Source organism: Dipodomys ordii, unplaced genomic scaffold, assembly GCF_000151885.1.
Source record: "Dipodomys ordii isolate 6190 unplaced genomic scaffold, Dord_2.0 Scaffold67, whole genome shotgun sequence".
NCBI lineage: Eukaryota > Metazoa > Chordata > Mammalia > Rodentia > Heteromyidae > Dipodomys > Dipodomys ordii.
This window is the reverse complement of record NW_012267283.1, coordinates 5647184-5669375: the sequence shown is the minus strand read 5'-3', so window position 1 is coordinate 5669375 and position 22192 is coordinate 5647184. Positions and strand designations below refer to the sequence as shown.

Sequence of the window (22192 nt, the reverse complement as noted above, 5' to 3'; positions counted from 1 at the left end):
TTGATATTATTAACATCTAAAAAAAATTAGTGTTGCCCTATGTAAGAGTTTCACACACTTACATAGGAAAAGATGAGAGAGATCACAAGTATAATGTTCTAGATGATGTAGTTGACTTATCTTCACTTCCAAGAGTGAGAATGAGAATGGAAATCCAAAGAACATGAGGTTTGGAGTCAGACCTACCTGGGAAACATCATTTCCACCCTAACTGCTGTGTGGCCTTTACTTTTCTGAATATTAATTGCCTTGTATATTAAATTTAGGTATTATTATAAACATTTTACATCATTATAACATCCTTAGAAAGTAAATACTACTTTTTTAAACAAGTACTGATGCATGAACTCAGGGCTTTATTCTTGTTCATCTTGCTTGGCTATCACTCTTCCACTTGAGCCTATGGCTTGGCTCTTTGTTGTGTATTTTGGAGATGTAGTCTTGCGGATTTTTCTGCCAGGAAGCTTCAAGCCACAGATCTCCAGATCTCAAGCCTCCTGAGTAGCTACTATTACAAGCTTGAGCCATTAGTGTCTGACTAGAAAGTATTCTGTGAGGCACTAAGAACTTACTATTTGGGAGCCAGAGTTATATATGTCTCATGAACTGTACCCAGAGTTCAAATCCCAGTACTTTAAAAAGGAAAAAAAAGTTGTGCAAGATCACACATAATGTAAGGGAAAGAATCAGACAGCAATCTAATCTCGAGGTCCTATTTTTTAGCCACAATTTGATACAGTGCCCTAATAAATCTGAGAGTTTAAAGCACTTAGCATGATGCCTAGCACTTAGTGAGTTAGCAACATGTAAAAAGTTATCATTGTTATTTAATATTATTAGCATATGTATTAATATGTGATTACTGTCATTATTGCCATTATTGTAGTCATGGGACCAGTGGTATAAATTTGAGCTGTCGAGCATAAATTGAGAGTATTTTATAAGCACAGAAGAGGAATTACATACTCATACTGGTTTCTTGTGAGTTCATTGACCTATCCTAGTAGGATCTCTAAAACTTTACCTGAAGGCAAGGAGTCTGCATAAAACTAAATTTATTCTGGAAGGTTGAGAGTTGTCCAAACCTTTTTCTCAAAAAGTCATAAATTATCTCCAAAGGGTCATTGTTCCCAGGGCGTGTTCTTTGAACTTTATTGTTTTGCTTTATGACAACAGATTTCCAAAGCTAATACTAGCTTTTTTTATTCTTAATTTTCCTTCTAAATGATGAATATTCCTTCTCACTCATGATCTTCAAGGCACAAACCAAAAAAACTGTTCATTTCCAATCATGACATTGCTGAATAGAGAAAGTGTCTTTTATTCAGCTTCTACTGCTCTTTATAGTAGCAGTGTTTGGGAAGTGTGAAGTGTTCTGACTATTTAACAAGAGAAATGAGCAGTGATAAAACTGCCTGGACAGATGGTGTGAGTCCCAGATTTTCTACCATGTTAGTGTGACCTTAAAAGGCAGAGAAAAGAACTAGCTGCGCAGAATCGCGTCTTTGGAATATTTCCTCAGCCATATGCCATTTTCATTCTTTTCAGCACTATTTACTTTAAGGAAATACAGTATTTTTAACACTGCTGTTCCTAGGGGGAAGGAAAAAGCTAAATCTTTAAAACTAGTGTAAAGTTTCATCTTTATAATACTCTGTTTTTTTCATTCATGTGTAATGCATGTTTAGAAAACATTTAAAATATAGGATAATTACCAATTTTTTAAGTGGTGAAAGGAACTGAAGAAGAGAGAAGTATCTCCTTTTTCTAAACTATTCACCATGGCCACCGAATGATGTCTTTAACCCTAAGATATAATAATAATTTTAATAGAAATAGTAAGAAAAATAGTTACCACAGTGCCTACTGGCTATCAGGCACTGCTTTAAGTATTTAATGTATATATTTTAGGTAATTTTTAAGTTATCTCTATACTAATGGTAGTCTCACATCAACTAGATATGAGAAACCTATTGTTCAGAGAAGTGGGAAACTTTATTCAAAGTCATTGTCCATTAACCTCATTTTACTCAAACTTTCTTCTTCTAAGTGTTAAGTAACTTAATACTTACACTGCATTTAGAACGGGAACCTGGGCCCATTGTAAATACTTTATTAGTACTAGCTGCTGCTGCTGCTGCTGCTGCTGCTGCTGTCATTACTGTGTTATTCCGATCACTGTTGTTTTAACGATTGCACAAAGCACAGCATCTTCCATACATGTAGATGCGTCATCTTGTTAATTTTCATCACATCATTGTAAGGGAGTTTTTAACATTATTGCCTTTATTTTCTGAATGAGATTAAGGTAGAGTTAAGACTCCAATACTAGGTCTGTATCTCTTCAGAGTCCATGTTCCTGTCTGTATATTCTGTTAGATGTCACCATAGTCTTCTGTCATTGTTAGTAGTTACTTCATAAAAACTTTGTTGTGGTACTAGACCTAACCTCTAATATGAAACCTTCTGTTCCTTAAGCTAGTATTGTGTTTCTTATACCTTCTTATATTTGCAATTGCTGCCCATTTGATAAACCTCAGAGAATTTGATTATCCTCTGTGGACAACATACCCACTCAAGTGTGGAAAGTGTGACTGCTATGTAATTACTTATTGTTTTTAGGTTTGTTTTTTTTTTTTGGTAGTCCTGGGGCTTGAACTCAGGGCCTGGGTACTGTCCCTGTGCTACTTTTGCTCAAGGCTAGCACTCTACTACTTGAGCCACAGAGCCACTTCCAGCCTATTTTCTGTTTATGTGGATCTGAGGAATAGAGCCCAGGGCTTCATGCATGCTGGGCAAGCACTCTACCACTAAGCCATATTCCCAGCCCAATTTCTTAGTTTCTACAAAATTTAGTTCTGTTATGTACTAAGGATACTGATGTAACCATAAATTAGTTTTTTTGGCCTCAAAGTTGTCATAATATAGACTACAAAAAGCAGATGTTAAAGATATAGTACTATCAATACAGTTACTGAACTGTGCAAACCATAGTTGAGATACCAAATCAACCCTATCTAAAAACAACAGCAAGGAAGTATGGCTTAAAAACAGAGGTTGCTGGGTGCTGGTGGCTCACACCTGTAATCCTAGCTACTTAGGAGGCTGAGATCTGAGGATTGTGGTTTGAAGCCAGCCTGGACAGGAAAGTCCATGAGACTATTATCTTCAATAAATAATAGGAAGGAAGGAAGAAAGGAAGGAAGGGGGGGAGGGCAGGCTGGCAGAAGTGGAGCTGTGGCTCAAGTGGTAGAGCGTTAGCCTTGAGCAAAAAACGCTCAGGGATAACACCCAGATCCCGAGTTCAAGCCCCAGGACTGGCAAAAAACAAAAAGCAGGTTGGTTTGTAGACTTACGAAGAATATGGCAAAAGACTTTGAACTCATTTTTTTAATTAAAAAATTTCAGGTAGCATCTTTACATATAAAATAAAAACTTCATTAGGAAATATTTCCTTGAGTATCTATAATACCAGAAGTGGAATTATTGAATCAAAAGATGTGAGTGAAAGATGTGTGTACGTGCATGTACACACACACACACACACACACACACACACACAAAGATGTGAGTGAAAGATGTGTGTACGTGCATGTACACACACACACACACTCTCTCTCTCTCTCTCTCTCTCTCTCTCTCTCTCTCTCTACCTAGAAAGAATGACATCCTGTCATTTGCACCAAAATATATGAATCTAGATTAAGTAAAAGAAGCAGACACTGAAAGACAAGTACTATATGTTCTGTCTTATAAAAATTGACCTGAAGCTGGGTGTTGCCAGGTGGAATCCTAGCTACTTAGGATGCTGAGATCTGAAGATCATGGTTTGAAGCCAGCAGGTGCAGGAAAGTCCGTGGGACTCTTCTGTCCAATTAACCACCAGAAAACTGGAAATGGAGCTATGAGTCAAGAGTGCTAGCCTCAGATGGAAGAGCTTAGGGACAGTGCCCAGGCCCTGACTTCAAGCTCCATGACCGATAAAAAATAAATAATTTTTTTAAAGATTGACCTGAATATAGAATATAAAATAGGGATTACGGTTTAGCAAGGCCAGGGGGAGGGGATAAGGGAATCCAGATGTAATCAGTGTACACTATATGGATGTGTTTGAACTAAACTCCATTAATATATACAATTAATTTAATAAAAACTTAAGAGAAATAAGACCAAGTTGGCTTCATATGGTCATTTTACCATACATAGAAATTTAACAGCCATATTATCATTCAGATAACAAGCAATTATGTATTACATTTATTATATATCCTGAATTAAACCTCGTTCTTGATATATATCCATCAAATGAACAAATGAATTAGTAACATGAATAAGTTGATATTTAATCATTTTTGTGTGTGTGCTGGTCCTGAGACTAGAACTCAGATGCTGGGCACTTTCTCTGAGTTTATGGTCAAGGCTAGTGCTGTACCACTTGAGCCACAACTCGACTTCTGGCCTTTTCTTTTGGACCAAGGTGGCGGGGAGGGTTGGGCAGGGTTGTTAGTTAATTGGAGATAAGTTTCACAGACTTTACTGCTGGAGCTAGTGTTCTACCACTTAAGCCACAGTTCAACTTCTAGTTTTTTGGGGAGTGAATGGTAGTTAATTGGAGAGAAGAGTTTCACAGGGACTTTCCTGCCCAGGCAGGCTTTGAACTGAGATCCTCAAGTCTTTGCCTCCTTAGTAGCTAGAATTATAAGCATACACTGGTACCTAGCTGATATTTAGTAATTCTGAAAAAGCAAAGATGTGATTCTTTGATTTTCAGATGGACTTCCTAAAAGTTATGCAAATTTTATATAGCCACCAAGAGTGAGAGAACTACATGTTGCTGACATTTTAATTGTAGTTACTTACAGTCGGTCATGACTTCATGATAGTTCATCAACTCTTTTCCCACCTCTTTTAGTAACCTAGTATGTCTTGTATCATAAAACTGAATTATTGGGCTGGGAAGGTGGCTCCGTGGTAGAGCGCTTGCCTTGCATGCCTGAGGCCCTGGGTTCGATTCCTCAGCACCACATAAGCAAAAAGAAAAAAGCCGAAAGTGGTGCTCTGGCTCAAGTGGTAGAGCGCTAGCCTTGAGCTGAAGAGCTGAGGGACAGTGCCCAGGCCCAGAGTTTAGGCCCCATGACTGGACCCCCCCTAAAAAAAATAAAATAAATATAATAAAATTGAATTGTTTATTGATGGCAAATTCCCAACTATTATCTTTTCTTTTTTCTTTCTTTGTGTGTGTGTGTGTGTGTGTCTGTGTGTCTGTGTGTGTATCTGTGTGTCTGTGAGTCTTAGGGCTTGAACTCTGGGCCTGGACTCTGTCCCTGAGCCTTTCTGTGCTCAAGGCTAGCGCTCTACCACTTGAGCCACAGCACCACTTCTGGCTTTTTCTGAATAGTTTATTGGGGATAAGAGTGTCATGGGTTTTCCTACCGGGGCTGGCTTCCAACTATGATCCTCGGATCTCAGCCTCCTGAATAACTAGGATTACAGGTGTGAGCAACTGGCACCTGGCTATTATTACCTTTCTGTCAACCAATCGAAACATACATTGGCTTCTAGTCCTACCAGACTCCTTCCCCCTACTTTCTAGTTTTCATTTTAAAATTCAATGTCATAGTGTTTTTAGTGTGTCATTTCAAATACTTGCTAGACACTATGTATAAACTTCTATATCAAAACTTTGATAGAGGTATAGTTTTAGGAGAGTAAACTCAGGAATCAGAGAGCCCTGGCTGCAGATGTGCGTTCTGCTCTTTGTGTTACCTAATCATCTAGCTTCAAAATTTTTCTCCATAAAGAGAAAATAACACTACATCCTCACAACATATTAAATAGTATGAAATCATCTGGTTTACTCATTTAACCATAATAGATTCTCAACTGTTCGTTGATTCTTAATTAGGCACGTAGTACCCAGAAGTCTAATCAGGAAGGCTCTGAAAAAGGCTCAGAAAAAGATCACCTAATAGTGAATTAAAGTGTGCTAGTTGTTACAAGAATAAAACTTTATCTACATATAGCTGCAGAGATACAGATACAGGAACAAAAATAGAGTGCTGTAATAAAGGTAGATCCAGTACAATTTGAATTAATGTTGTTGAATAGGGATTGCTATTAAAGTGGGTTCGATTGGCTCTAAGAAAGGAGTTTATTAACCTATTAATTGGCAGGAAATCTTGGTAGTAGGCTGCAGAATTTTGGGTTTGACATAATAATTGATAGAGTCCCTCTTAGAGTTTTGGGCAGCAATGTAGTAGAACTTTGAAGCCATATTAAGTGATATTGTACAGTTGATGGAGAACCTCACACGAAAAGCTGTTACAGCGAGCTAGATTTGGATGCATGAGAACCTCAACTAAACAGTAGATAATTAGAAGAAGTAGTGAAAGGTTATAACAACACATCTGGTATGAACAAGAGAGCCCTGGACCTGAATAGGGTCCAAGAAAACCCTAAGGTCCAATGTAACTTAGTAGTTCATATTAGAACTGGAGAAATTTGAGAATTAAGGAATAATCATGTATATTTTTAAATTGAAATTTCACAGACATATAAATTACTGCTCCAAGAGTTGTCAAATGATCAAACATATAACCATCATCCCACAACCCTAAAACCTACATTTTTTGCCCTTAAAATCAAAGCTCCTCCTATAAAGTAACAACTACCCTGACTTCTAATATTATAGTTTAGTTATACCATTTTGCATAGATGGAGTCATGTCAGTGCTTATTTTCCCCACATAACATGATGTTTTTGAGAATCCATATGTTTGCTGTTTATGTTATAGCTGTGTGCTCATTTTGCTGTACATCTATACCATAAATATTTATCAGGTCTACTTGTCATTGGCTCTTTTGGCTGTTTTCAGTTTGGGACTAATCTACATGATACTGTAGTGAAGGTTCTGTACATGTCTTCTAGTGTCATGCACATATTTTTCCATTCAAGCTGCTATATTAAATAATAAAAACAATAGAAATTGAGTGGCTTATGAACTGTGGACATTTGTTTCTCACAGTCCTGAAGGCTGGGAAGTCCAAAACCAAGATGCCAACCTGACTGGGTTCTAGTGAGGATGTTCTTCCAGTTTGTACGTTGTAGAAAAAGCGAACCTCCTGAGGTTCTTGTATTGTGCACTAATACCATTCATGAGGGCTGTATTCTCATGACCTGATCATCTTCCAAAGGCCTCACCTCTTAGCCCAGTAGACTTGATATCAGGATTTCAGCATATGAATTTCAAGGAGGATAAAAACATTCTGATGATAGCAATAGTTTTCTGTTGAGTTTATACATAAAGGGTGGAATTATTTGGCCATACAATATAAGGTATACATTTTTAACTTCAATATCTTGATTCTAAATAGTTTTCCAAAGTTGACTGTACTGTCTTAATAATGTATTATAGGATTTTCTATTGCCTCATGTTCTCACCATCAATTGGTATTGTCAGACCTATGATTTTAACCATTTTGGTGGGTATGTAGTTTAATACATTCCTAATGACTTAGCATAGGAGGGTCACTGCTTTATTTTTCCTGACCATTCAGATAATCTCTTATGAGCTGCTAATTGTTGAATTTTTTTCTGAGTTGTCCATCCTTTTCTTATTATTTGTGGCTTTTATATATTGGAAAAAAAATTCACTTTGTCATTTAAATTTTTCTCTTAACTTTTCTTTTTTTTTGGGAGGGGTGTCCAGCCGTGGGGCCTGAACTCTGGGCCTGGGCACTGTCCCTCAGCTCTTCAGCTCAAGGCTAGCGCTCTACCACTTGAGCCACAGCGCCACTTCCAGCTTTTTTCTTTTTGCTTATGTGGTGCTGAGGAATTGAACCCAGGGCCTCAGGCATGCAAGGCAAGCGCTGTACTACAGCCACCTTCCCAGCCCCTCTCTTAACTTTTTTAATGGTAAATTGTTCTTTAAAAGTTCTTACTTTAAATTGTGGCTCAGTATACCAATACTTTTGTTCAAGGATGATGCTCTACCACTTAAGTCACTCCTATACTTCCTATGATTACTACTTTCACTGTTCTTTTTATCTTGAGATTGCAAAAGATACTCTAGAAACTTTATTGATTTGTATATAAAATATAAAATAAAGATAGAATTTAAACTCTAGATTGTATTTGGATTCACCTAGCTTGTCCATTAGTGTCCTTTTTCTGGTCTAAGATCCAGTACAATTATATTTAGACACCCTGGGCTTTTGAAATTTGATTTTGGCCTAAGACTTTAAGAATTTTGCTTGTAGGGGGCTGGGAAGGTGGCTTAGTGTTAGAGCGCTTACCTTGCATGCCTGAGGCCCTGGATTCGATTCCTCAGCACCACATAAGCAAAAAGAAAAAAGCCAGAAGTGGCGCTGTGGCTCACGTGGTAGAGCACTAGCCTTGAGCTGAAGAGCTGAGGGACAGCGCCCAGGCCCAGAGTTCAGGCCCCACGACTGGACCCAAAATATATATGTATATATATATTGCTTGTAATACTAGATTATCATCCATCATTGCCTGTCTTAGTTCTGTAGGATCAAGGGCATTAAATTATCTTCTCTCTGGAATCACTTCTTAGTTACCTCCATCTGGAAATAATCTCATCCTGTCAATTTCCATATTTTTTCTTAATTTCTTTTATACTTTATCAGAATATTTTAGCCAACTTGTCCTTTCTGAATGATAGATAAAAATCAGACTTGGCTTGTCTGTTGGGCTGAGTGAGACTTGAAGCCTTTTTGAAATTAAATCAGGTTCTCTTAATTGTAGTCTACATTGCTTAGTAAGGATGATAGAGATAACAGGTTCATGACTTGATCCAACCTGGCACCTTTTGAGAATTAAAGCCATAAAATTAAATCACTAATTATTTTAAATTACTGTTTCCCAAGAAGTAAAGAGTTTGGTTCAGAACCTTCCTCATGGACTCCCTCAGCATCATAGGTTGATACTACGCTCCTATAGTTATAGCTCTGTAGAGACACATTTGTCTCTTTAGTACTTACAGCTGTGAAACTAAAAAGGCAAATTTGAATAATTTCTTTAAATGAGTGTATTGAAAACATTGACTTTTCTAAAATGATCTCACATTTCCTGTTCTATTTATGCATTCATATTTTACAACATATAGATTATGTCTTAGGTCTCCTTAATTATACTTCCAAACCATAGTGAGTAGCAGGTGTAAAATTGAGGGGTTGAGGAAAGAACTTTGAATATGTGTTACATGGGAATATTTATAATAGAAACTAAAGAAACAGTTACTTAAATAGTAAGCCTTGCTTTTGCGGGGAGGAGTGTACTAGGGATTGAACTCAGGGCCTGTATTTCCTAAACAGGTGCTCTTTATGAGACACTCGTCCAGCTGTGATTTTTGCTGGTTCTTTTTCAGATAGTATCTTATTTGATCCATCTGTGTTAGGCTTCCTGTTAGTTAGGATAACAGATGTTTCCCCACCAAGTCCAGCCCCTCATTGAAAAGGGGTTGCCTGAAACTCCTGGAGTTCTTTTCTGCCTGGGCTGGCCTCAAATTGTGATCCTAAGGATCTCAACCCACCCAAGTAGCTAGGATTATAGGCATAAGCCACCTGCACAGACTTGAGCTTTGTTTTGTTTTTTGTTTGTTTGTTTTTGTCAGTCATGGTGCCTGAACTCTGGGCTTGGGTGCTGTCCTTCAGCTCAAGGCTTCAGCGCTACCACTTGAGCCATGGTGCCACTTCTGGCTTTTTCTGCTTATGTGGTGCTGAGGAATCAAACCCAGGGCCTCATGCATGCAAGGCAAGCACTCTAGCACTGAGCCACCTTCCCAGCCCCTTGAGCTTTGTTTTTTAAAGACAAGATTCTTTCAGAATGAATAAATAGCAAATATTTTCTTTATGTAAAATAAAAGCTACTGTGTATTTTGTTCTTCCAACATAATTATGTTAGGTAATATCTCATGATAAAAACATTTTTGCACTAAAAGACTTGCATACAAATGTTTGTAGTAGTTTTATTTATACTAGCCAAAAAGTAAAAACAACTCTAATGCTCATCTTCTTGTGACTAGATATACAAATTATAATGTATGCAAACAATATACTGAAAAAAGAAGAGGAGTGATCCATTAACATTCTAAGTAAAAAATGAGTCTGATAGGAAGAGTGCATATGTATTTACATTTATTTGAATTCTAGCACAGGCCAAACCAAGATGATTGTTTGCCTGGAATCATGGTGGGTTACTCCATGACTAACACAGAGCGCAGGGAACTTTGATTAATGTAGTCATTATACAAGTACATATATTTTTCCAAAATTCAGTATTTAAATTGAATGCATTTTGTAGTATGTAAATTATGCCTCAAAAAATTGGCTTCAGGGACTGGGGTTGTGACTCAAGTGGAAGAGCATATGTCCAAAAGGCATGAAGCCTCCCTGAGTTCAAACCCCAGTAGAGAAAAGATCCAAGATTATATATTGGGACTGGAAACAATGCATTTAATCAGGGCAGATCTAATAGCAAGAATAAAAGCTGAGACTTTTGCAACTGATTAGACAAATTGGATAATCTGATATCAGAATAAAAGAAGGCTTTTGTATATAGCATGAAATTTGAAATCATAATTTTAATCACTTTCAGAAATTAAGAGCTATCTGAAACAAATAAGTAAGCACCTGATTTTCATTGATAAACTGTAGATCTATTTTTTAATTGTGTAGTAGAAATAAAAATGTCCCAAGACTTTGTTATCTGGCATTAAAGACCAATTTTATACTTTTTTTTTTGTCAATTGTGGGACTAAATTCAAAGCCTGGTGCTGTCCCTGAGCTGTTTGCCCAAGGTTAGAGCTCTACTACTTTGAACCACAGCAACACTTCCTGTTTTCTGGTGATTAATTGTGATCCTCAGAGCTCAGCGTCTTGAGTAACTAGCATTACATGCATGAGCTACCAGCCATATTTTTAATTGATAGTTTTTGATGTAGTTATGTTTGTACATTATGGTATTAATTGTTATCCTTTTAGATTTTAATTTGTCTATTCATTCTATTCTCACAATTAAAAAAAAAAGATATAAATTTCAGCTGGGTGCCAGTGGCTCATACCTGTAATCCTAGCTACTCAGGAGTCTGAGATCTGAGGATCACCATTTGAAGCCAGCCTGGGCAGAAAAGTCTGTGAGACTCTTATCTCCAATAAACTATTCAGAAAAAGCCAAAAGTTGTACAACGGCTCAAGTAGAATGCAAACCTTGAGCACAGAGAGGCTCAGGGATAGAGTCCAGGCTCTGAGTTCAAGCCCCAAGACTGGCAAAAAAAAAAAAAATATATATATATATATATATATATATATTTCTTGGTATTCTTGTGGCAAAGATGAGAGCTATCATTTGAGTAGAGCTCCCATGGGGATACAGTGGCAGAGTTCATCTATCAGTAGGTAGATGTGATCACTCAATGTGTCATGGAAGTCAGTGGGAAAATGCAGTTGACTATATAGAAGTTTGCTTTATGAAACGTCTTCTCTATCCCTCTTCCTCGCCTTTCCCCCCTTTCTCTGTATATACTTTTGTATATATGTATATGTGTGATATACATACATATGTAAGGACAAGATTAGAGAGTAGAATCATAAAGTTCTCAGCTACATATTCAGCCTCTGCTCTGAAAAGTATATTAATAATTTCTGTATATCTTCTTTTGCTACTATAATGTCTGTGGTGTCATTGTGAAAGATTTACTGGGAAATACTATTTTATAAAAAGATTAGATTGCATAATGAAATGGTTTTCAAGAGTTGAATCTAATTCTTATATGACTCTTTAAGAGCAAGAGCAAGATTGATGGCTGGCAGTAGTGGTGCACGGGGCTGAGAGAATTGAATTGAGAATTCCTGGCTAGCCTGGGCTACAATGTAAGGCCCTTTTTATTTGAAAAGAAAAAACAAGATTGGTGATGATAAGTTATAATTAATGTGACACAGTAGTACCTCCTTTTGTCATACTTGGTTCAGACAAAGCACTGAGGAACGTCTTAAAGGTGTATCTGAGCTAAAGAAATAGGATAAATGATGAAAAAGCTATTCTTAAAGATTTTTTAATTTTCATTATTTAGACAGACAGGAAGAATCAGACAATAAATCTGAAAGAAACCCAGTACCAAAACACATTGTTTGCAGACTACCAGAGAAAATAGATTGCTCACAAAGTGGCATTATACATGCCTTAGTATCAATAGAAATCAGAAGATAATGTAGTAACAAACACTGAGGAGAAATACTTGTCAACTCACAATATATATATATGTTAAAACTAACATTCAAGAAAGGGTAAAAATAATATCATTTACGTATATGTGAAGATTAAGAAAGAATATGCCTTACCTATCTGTCCTTAGCCACAGAACCCAGAGGGAAGATACGATACACATATGTGTGTATAAAATTGTTGTAAAAAAAAGTGAATAAAAGTATATCTGTAAAGAGTTGGATATGGTGGCTTAAGTCTGTAATCCTAAATATTTGGGAGACAGAGGTTGAGGGATCTGGATTTGAGGCCAACCCAGCCATGGAAGTTCAGAAGACTATATCTCAGTCAGGGACTGAGCAAGGTGGAAAATGCCTGTTATTTCAGCTGTAGGGAAAGCACAATGGCTGCACCTAGTGGCTCTCACCTGCCCCAGTGACACTGAGAAACACAAGTAAGAGGATTGCAGCCCAGGACAACCCAGGGATAAAGTAAGGCCTTCCCTTGAAAGTAACCAAATGTAAAAAGGCTAGAGGCACGGCTTAAGTTGGTAGAGCACATTATGCCTAACAAGCATGATGCCCTGAGTTCAGTACACAGGCACAACCATGCTCATACATAATATCTAAATGTGATAGTCATTGCCTTTTAAAGTCTGATAGTTAATGTATCAAAATGAGAAAGATCAAAGAGGAAAACTTGACAAAACTTGAGGAAGAAATGTTTGAAGAGTCACATATACTAGACTTCACATGTAGAAAGATGGTAGAGGTTCTGTATAATTTAGTCATTAATAGAAAATGTAACAGTGAAATAAGTAGGCTTTTTTAAAATGGTAGCTTAAAAGATATATTACTAAAAACGAATCTTTTAAGAATCCAAATAAAATAATCATTCTACACTAATACCCCCCTCATTTTATAAATGGGTGAATTAACAAAGAAACTGGCTATGGTCATGCAATTAGTTTGGTGAATCAAACTGGAGTCTGGGCAGTGTGGCTCTATACTAGTTCTAAATAAGTCTAATTATTTTACCATCACAACAAATGTAAACAGATTAAGCTAACCTTCAAAAAGGCAAAGGTTATCAAATAGGAAAACTTTGAAAATTAACTTTAAAAATTTAACTTTCAAGAGGTACATCTAAAAACCATGGCAAGGTTTCACACAGAAAGCTTGAAAATAATAAGGATGGAAAAAGATGTACCCCAAAATTATTAACCAAAGAAAACTGGTGCTTTAATATTAGACTCAGACAAAATAGAATTTGCAAGGGAAATATGAATTGATTATCTTTCCAAGTAGTCCGAAAAGAAGCAATATGTAAGAACTTTTATGTCTACCAATGTGGCTTTTAAAAATATACCTAAGGGTTGGGATGGTGGCTCAGTGATAGAGTGCTTGCCTTGCATGCATGAGGTCCTGGGTTCGATTCCTCAGCACCACATAAGCAGAAAAAGCCAGAAGTGCCACTGTGGCTCAAGTGATAGAGCACTAGTCTTGAGCTGAAGAGCTTAGGGACACACACACACACACACACACACACACACACACACACACACATTCTCTCTCTCTCTCTCTCTCAAAATATTGCTGGTGATGTAGTTTATGGCTAGGTCATTTGCCTAGCATGTACAAGTCTCTGGGTTCAATCTCCAGCACTAGACTGGAGATTGTTCCTTATAGCTAAAGAACTAAAAAAAATTATTTCATAAATATTTGACATGTCCCCAGTTGTGGCAGGAGTTTTGGTATTTTAGTTTTAAAACTCTTGATTTAAGCCGGGCGCTGGTGGCTCACGCCTGTAATCCTAGCTACTCAGGAGGCTGAGATCTGAGGATCGCGGTTCAAAGCCAGCCCGGGCAGGAGAGACCGTGAGACTCCCATCTCCAACAAACCACCAGAAAACCGGAAGTGGTGCTGTAGCTCAAGTGGTAGAGCCCTTGCCTTGAGCTGAAGAGCTGAGGGACAGTGCCCAGGCCCAGAGTTCAAGCCCCACGACCGACCAAAAAAAAAAGTATAAAAAAAAAACAAACTCTTGATTTAAGCAAAGAAGAAAATACTGATGATACAAACAAAATTAACAGGCTTTCTTCCTTTATTTGGTGTATATATACATAAATATGCATGTGTATGTGTGTATATACTTACGTATATACACATGTATATGTATAGATATAACTATACTTGCTTATCAAGTATAGGGCATTTACAAAAGTTTATTATGTTCTACATCATAAAGGTAATTTTAGTAGATTTCAAAGTATTGATATAAATCTAAATCTTCCTCTATGTGTGAATATATGTATGTATGTAAGTATAATTCTCCACATAAATGAGTTAAAGGGAGAAAACGGTTATATGTCAACAGATGTCATTCTATGCCTACATGAAAATATGTTTAGAAATTGACAGTTAAAAGATATTTTTGTTTGTTTCTGCCATAGTAGGGATTGAATGTAGAGCTTCTTGCATGCTAGGCAAGGGCTTAACCACTTGAACCATGTCCTTTATCCCTAAAAGATATCTTTTTTAATCTGTGAAATTTAAAATACCCTTTTTAATATTTAATGAGTTTTAAAGCATATTCTGTTAGAAATTATAAAATACTAGGACTTAAAGATAATATGGGCACTAAATACTAAAATTTTCAGAATATAGTTGGAAGCATTTAAATAAATATGTGACCTTAAAAGTATGAAAAATTACATATTGAAACTTGAGCATTCACCTAAATATTTTTAAGGATAAATGCAGTTGCTCTAAGGGAAATAAAAAAAGAAGCCAAAATAAGAAATAACAAATTGTCAAATGATAAATCTTTATTGTTATATAAATGATAAAATAACACAAAGCCAGCAATTTCGAATGGTAGTTCTTTGAATGGTAGTTCTTTTGGATATTAGGCTTGTACTCAAGGCCTCCTCACTCTGCTGTTTTGGTCATGGCTGTCACTCAAGCCATGCCTCCAGTTCCAGCTTTGTGTTCGTTAATTGAAGATGAGTCTCTTGTCTGCTCAAGCTGGCATCCAGCAGAGATCCGCAGATGTCAGTCTCCTGAGTATCTAGGAAGTACCTGACCCAAATGCTAGTTTAACTTAAACAGGGTTGAAATGAATAAAATAAACAGACATTTAAAAGGATTGATCAAGGTAAGAAGAAAAAGTGAAGATAACATTCAGTACTCAAACCTAGAATGTCTGGCTCCCTGTGGTTTTAGCTGTGTTGTACTATCAGAAGAAAATACTGTGGAAATTTGAATTCAATCACTGTGCAAATGGGTAAAATGGAAATGATAAAATTTTCTAGGAAAATGTAAACTACAATCAAAGAAGATCCAGGCAGCCTGTAATCATTGAAGAAATTAAACTAGTAATCAGAAATCCTTTTGCTGTTTTTTTTTAACACAAAACCTAGAAAGTTTACAGGAGCATCTGATCATGTCTGCAGATTACCTTTCTATGATATAACCTGTTTTAAAAAATAGAAAAGGGTGGATTGCTGGTGGCTCATGCTTATAATCCTATCTACTTAGGAGGCTGAGATCTCAGGATCACGGTTTGAGGCGAAGGCAGGAAAGTCTGTGAGCTTTTTATCTCTAATTAACAAAAAAACAAGTGGAGCTGTGGCTCAAGTAGTAGAATGAGAAGTAGAACAAAAAAAATCTCAGGGAGGCTGGGAATATGACTTAAGGGTAGAGTGCTCGCCTAGCATGTGTGAAGCCCTGGGTGCAATTCCTCAGTACCACATAAAAAAAGCTGGAAGTAGAGCTGTGGCTCAAGTAAGTGCTAGCCTTGAGAAAAGAATCTCAGAGATAGTGCCCAGGGTCCTGACTTCAAGACCAAAAACAAAAAATCTCAGGGAAAGTGCCCAGACCCTCAGTTCAAGACCCAGGACTGGGTGTGTGTATGTGTGCGTTCACGCACGTGTGTATACACACACACACAGATACAAAAATATATAAAAAAGGGTTAGAGGCTTAGCAGTATAGCACCTGCCTAGCTAGTTAAGGCAAGGTGTTCACACCACAGAAACACACATATACACACTCACTAAACAATTCTCTTTAAGAGAATAAGCAAAACTAGATGTAGCACTAGAAAATTTAAGAAATGAGTTTCAATGAACAGATAATATAATTTTGTAGTTTACATGTATTAGAGTAACTCTCCACTTTGACATACAAGAAAAAAAAGACAATTGTTTATTAAAAGATTTTGATAAATAAAAAGACCTTTTAAGCAAATGTACATTAAAGGGGATCTGGAATTTCTTTACCCTTATAAAGGAGATATAACAAAATTCTATAGTAAGCAATCTTATTTGATGAGAAAATTTTAGAAGTCTTCCCATTAAAACCAGGGCGGGAAGGAAAGGAATGTATGCTAGGTCTTGCTTCTATTAAACATTTGATTGCTAGTAGGAATAAACCATGTGTGTTATTTTGCAGAAATTCCTGTGGAAATAAAATGGCCCTCGAGTTTATTGCCAACTTAAATTTTAAAAGTTCCTATTCAGTTTTAGATGATGGAATTTCTAATCTCTCTTAGCCTAGCTGATCATTAATAAACACTGTTTTTCTAAGATGCTAGAAAGTCTTTTTCATTTAGCACTTATGTTCATAGATTGTTATGTACAGTTAAATGATGAAATTAACCACCATCAAATAACACTATAGGTTGAAAGGATATCTTAATTCTAACTTACTTTTAATTACTATTTTAGGTAAAAATAAAATGAGTAAGGAAAAAAGTGGTATAAAGTAGAAATATATGAAGGAGTTTTTCTAATAGTAAAATCTCTGTATTCTGATTTAAGGTTGCCACAGTCTAAATTTAAATTTGTTCTAGGGCTTTACAATATATACCTCTCTGCCAAACTTAATCATAGCTTTAAAACCCAGGGTGACATTGCAGACCTATGGTGTATTTTAGTCTAGTCATTATTTACTGGCAACCTGGACTTAATACATAAAATGTGCTTCTGTTATTCCCTTCCTCCCTTCCTCTCCACAGTCCTATTTTACAATTAGTTTTCACTTTTTATGGTTTGTTTATCCTTCTCTTTTCCTAGGAAGCTAGAATATTCTTTGTGCTAAGAGGACTAAAAATTAATTAGGGAAAAGAAAATCACAAACTTTAGGGATATTTCTGTTTAGGAAATATAAGTAACACTTGGGTTTAATTGTCTTTGAATTGTTTCACTGTGTGTGTGTATGTGTGTGTAGATGTTTGCTCATAAATCCTACACTCTTCAAAACATTTCTTTTGGAAAGTCTCTCCTATTCTTGTGTACCTTGTTTATCCTAGTTTTCATTTTTCTCTTTCAGCTTTTTGATGAGACTATAATGACCAATACTTAAAGAGAGAAGTTGCTTGGCCTGGAGTTCTAGATAGACAGTTATTTTTGCCTCAGTTCAGTTTCAGTGTGTCAACCTGATCGACTGGGACAGGTGGACATTCCATGACCAGCACTAGATTGAGGAGGGTGGAGGTGGATGATGGATGATATGTCTAATGACAAATAAGCAGTTCCATGAATATGAGTGTACAGAGTAAAATTAGAGTCAGCAGGTGGTGGGCCTAAACTGTATCTTATTTCTTTCTCAACTACAAGATTTACTGTGACCATCTTTTCACAGAAGCCAGCTGGAATTGTCCATTAACTGCCAGCTCCCATTGGTTTTTGTGGCAGGCAGTCGTTGCTTTCTTTAGAATTTGTTCAGCTTCTCATTTTCATGTATGGCATTATGTTCACTTGGTGGTAAAATGTGATACTAAAAAGAAGAGTATGAGAACTGATCTTTCTGTGGAGAATGTTCCAGTTAGATCCATTCCTTTTAATCCTCTTGTATTTTACATTCCTGTTTGATCTCTGCTATTGCCACTGCAGGATTGATTACTGAAATTTCTCCCCATGTTTGAAGAGAAGAAAAGTTTCTCTGAACACACTTAACACAGAATATAGAGCTGTATATAACCTCAAATCAAGCATTCCTACTAGTTTTAGCTTTCCTTTTGAGCTTATTTACCTGACCAAATCATCTTGAAAAAAATACATTTTCGTTTTAAATCTTGAAAGTTAACTACTACATTGATTAATGTACTTCTTCAGTAGATGTACTAGATCCATTGTAACTAGTGCTCCTCGGGCCAGTTTGTATATGTTCTTAATATTTGAGTATTAGTATGATACTGGTAGGATCTTGTTAGGTATGGAGCTGAAGGAGAGGTCTGGGATGCAAATGGTAGTCATGCTTTTTCTTCGTCCTTGCAGATCTGGGTTGTCAAGAAAAGAAAGTGATGAATTTCTCCATCTTTTTGTGACTATATTTGGGCATCTTTTCTTCCAGTAGTCCCAACAGAAAAACCAGGGCTAACTGATTTGTCTAATTTGAGCATGTTCTCATCTCTGAACTAACCACCAAAACTTATTAATCAAGCTTTGGTTTTTGTTGGTTGATTGGTTTGTTGGTTTCCAGAAGCTTAAATATAGGACTAGCTCCTCTTCAATCATATAGAATGAGAAAGAGGGAAGAGAATTAGGGTGGTGTTAACACTGGAAAAGGAAAAGAATTCTGGACAGTTTAAAGTGTCAGTGTCCACTCTATTGAAAATTGTTTAGTGGGAAAGGGCTGTCCTACAGCCAAGAATACTCTAGTAGCTGGATTTCTTAGTTAGACCTTCCACTGTCATAGCCTAATCTTTCCCCACATTGCCTTTATTTTGCTACAGATATCTTTTCCCCAAGTTTACTCTCTGTTGGACTGAATTTGCAGACATGAAGGTCCATGTACCCTGTGAAACAAGTGAATACATTGAAGCCAACTATGGTAAGACCTGGAAGATTCCTGTAAAGACATGGGACTGGAAGAGCTCGCCCCCTAATGTGCAGCCCAATGGAATCTGGCCTATTTCTGAGTGGGATGAAGTTATCCAGTTATATTGAGATACTAGGGATAACTGCTTAAAAATCATGTCTTTTGTCACATTTAAGTGGAAGTCAAAGGGGAAAAACGATAAGTTCAAAGACAGAGAAAAGTCCTAAGTCCTGAGCCATCCACTTTAATTGTATCATTCAGTATTTTTTTAGTAGTCTCTACATGCCAGGTAAAATGCTAGGCTACAGTGGAGAAGCAGAAGTGAACTAGCAAATGCTTTCTCTCCTGTCCCTTTGGGAAACAGCAGTTTTTCTCCCCCACCATTTAAAGAGCTGAAGTAGAATGCGATGTATTTTGTAATCAATTTTTTAGATGTTATGTTTAGATTAGAAGAAAAGCTCACTGGGCAAAGCTAAGGAAGGATATACAAGTTAAAAAGAATAATCAATTTTTGCCTGTCCTTAGCATTTAAGCTGCTGTGTTGTAACATTAAGATTTTGGAGTCTCAGTAAATATTCTAGTAATCAGACTTTAGGTAACATCAAGAAAAAAGTGGTAGCAGATTCAGTTTATAAGCAATCTGGTGTGGAATTGATTGTTTCTTATTCTATAAAAAAAAAGTGAGAACTTATTTCATACCTTGTCAAGATAAGAAAATTTCCATCTTACTGTTTCCATGTTTGAAGTGAAATGAAAAATGATGCTTAAATTTCCAACCATTGTGAGAATATTTTTACTGACCCCTAAACAATAATTGTTGGCAAATCATTCAAACAAGACCATAGCACCCAAAATGATTTGGAAGAGCTGTGATTTCACCAAATATATTTTTTAAAATTTTTCTCCCCCACTCTTCTAGGTAAAAATATGAATGATTCATGGATATCTTTCTATCTTCTATTCTGTTGGTCTATATATTAATTTTAAAACCTATCTGTTCTTTTTCTACCAATACTACTTAACATCTCCAAAATGGAAGGTAAATAGTGAACCTGACTCTTCCTAGATCATAGTGTTTATAAAGCTTCTGTTCATTTCTAGTTGTCCAATCTGCTGAATATTGATGAGGCAAGATCTTGGACTTTCCTACTTTATCAAGGACCACCCACATTGGAACCCTTTTTTTTTTTTTTTCAGTGCTGGTCTTGGGACTTGAACTCAGGGTCTGGATGCTCTTCCTGAGCTTTTGTGCTCAAGGCTAGTGCACTATCACTTGAACCACAGCTCTCCTTCATGCTTCTTGGTGGTTAATTGGAGATAAGATTCTCATAGATTTCTCTGTCCAGGCTGACTTCAAATTACAATCTTCAGATCTTAGCCTTCTAAGTAGCTAGGATTACAGACATGAGCCACCAACACCTGGCTTCCTTCAGTTTCTTTCTTTCTTTTTTTTTCTTTTTTTCCAGTCATGGTACCTAACTCTGGGCCTGGGCGCTGTCCCTCAGCTCTTCAGCTCAAGGCTAGGGCTCTACAACTTGAGCCACAGTGCCACTTCCGGCTTTTTCTGCTTATGTGGTACTGAGGAATCGAACCCAGGTCCTCATGCATGTGAAGCAAGTACTCTACCACTGAGCCACCTTTCCAGCCTCCTTCAGTTTCTTTTTTCATCCTCAATATACTTTCCTAAGTGGGCTGAGATGGCTAGTCTTCTCTATTTCTTCATAAGTCATTTGGATAATATATTCTATGTGAGAGATATGGGAAATTCAGTTTAGTAAGTACTTCTATCTCTTCCTGAGAAAGTTATCTGGATTTTCTGAGACAGCTTGTAGATCTTTCTCCAAAACTAGAGAATCCTCAGAACATCTGAGGAATAAGTTGACAGTAACCTACAATCACCAACCCCTTTAAATTTTGAAGTACTTCTTTTCATAAATAATAGAATCAAGTTTTTAGGGACCTTTACAGATTATTAGCAGACTTGTCCCCAAATGACAGCTCATTCAACAGTATCTTTTTCTTTGCTAGAAAATAAGCCCGTAGAATGTAAACCCACATTTTAAATAGCTAACCCCTATTCATTGTTTATGCACCAGAACAATATAGCAGATAATAGTGTTTTTGGATAAAATCCATTCTGCTTGGAGTGGACCATTTGCTTGCGCTCAGCATCCAGAAGTACATACCAGTCATATTTCTGCCCCTGTTACTGTTGTCCAGGAAATCTGACCTACCCACACCTGATCAAGTTACTTCTCAAATATCTTTCCTTGGAGTACAAAGTTTGAGAGTGTCCAAAATCGAAGATACCTTAACCCCAGTGATGAAGGTTCCAGACTCTTTCCAACGTAAACCACCAGCTGCTAAAATGCCTTTCTTGTTTTCCTTTTGTTTTATCCTGTTTCTGCTCTTGAGTTCCACCAGAATTTGCGGGAAATATAGTCTTTCCCCAGAATCTGAAGACTAGGCCTGGCTTTCATAATAACCAGCCGTATTTACTCTTAACTCTGCTCCTTACCATTTGAACTCTGAGTATGCAGAGAGCTTAGATTAGTTGTATATAACTCCAGTACCTTATTAGGTTACTTTTCTTTCACAAAAGTATTCCAACAAGCATTTTCCAAATCTGGCCAGTTTATCTGAAGACATTTTATATATTTTTAAATTACTTTATTGTTGGTTTATTGGTGATATACAATGGGTTACCTTTCACATGAGGTGATAAGTATATTTCCTTCCTTTTGCATAGTATCATCTGTTCTCTCCTTCTCTCTCATTCCCTCCCTCCCATCTCTGCCCAGATGTTGTATGGTTTACTTTTATCAATGTCCAGTGCAGCCAGTGGGTCCGCTGCTGCATTTTTTCACCTGTTTTCCACCTTCCTCCCCACTGCTGTCCCTCAGATGTGCACATGTATACACCATATATGAGGTAAAGAATACAAAATCATCAGAAAGTGAAAAAACAAATTAAGAAAAGGTTCTTTGTTTCCTTATCTTTGGAGTTCATTTCAGTATGTATATTATTTTATATACATATGAAGAGATGCTTGGGTATTATACCTTGGTGATTTTCTCCTAAGACTATACTCTTTTGGTCTCACTGTACGTATGTAAGACCTTTTATATTAAAATTTGTTGGTCAGGCACCCA

At 36.7% G+C, this 22192-nt stretch overlaps 1 protein-coding gene across 2 annotated transcripts in view; it reads left to right on the top strand.

Annotated features, from left to right (window-relative positions):
- Fktn (fukutin) overlaps positions 1-20208 on the top strand; it is a 41070-nt gene extending 20862 nt beyond the window's left edge. For both annotated transcript variants that reach the window (XM_013023257.1, XM_013023258.1), the window contains exon 9: positions 18955-20208. In XM_013023257.1, the coding sequence (XP_012878711.1) occupies positions 18955-19168 (214 nt within the window). In that variant the 3' untranslated portion in view covers positions 19169-20208. The remainder of the gene's footprint in view (positions 1-18954) is intronic.
- The last annotated feature ends 1984 nt before the right edge of the window (positions 20209-22192 follow it).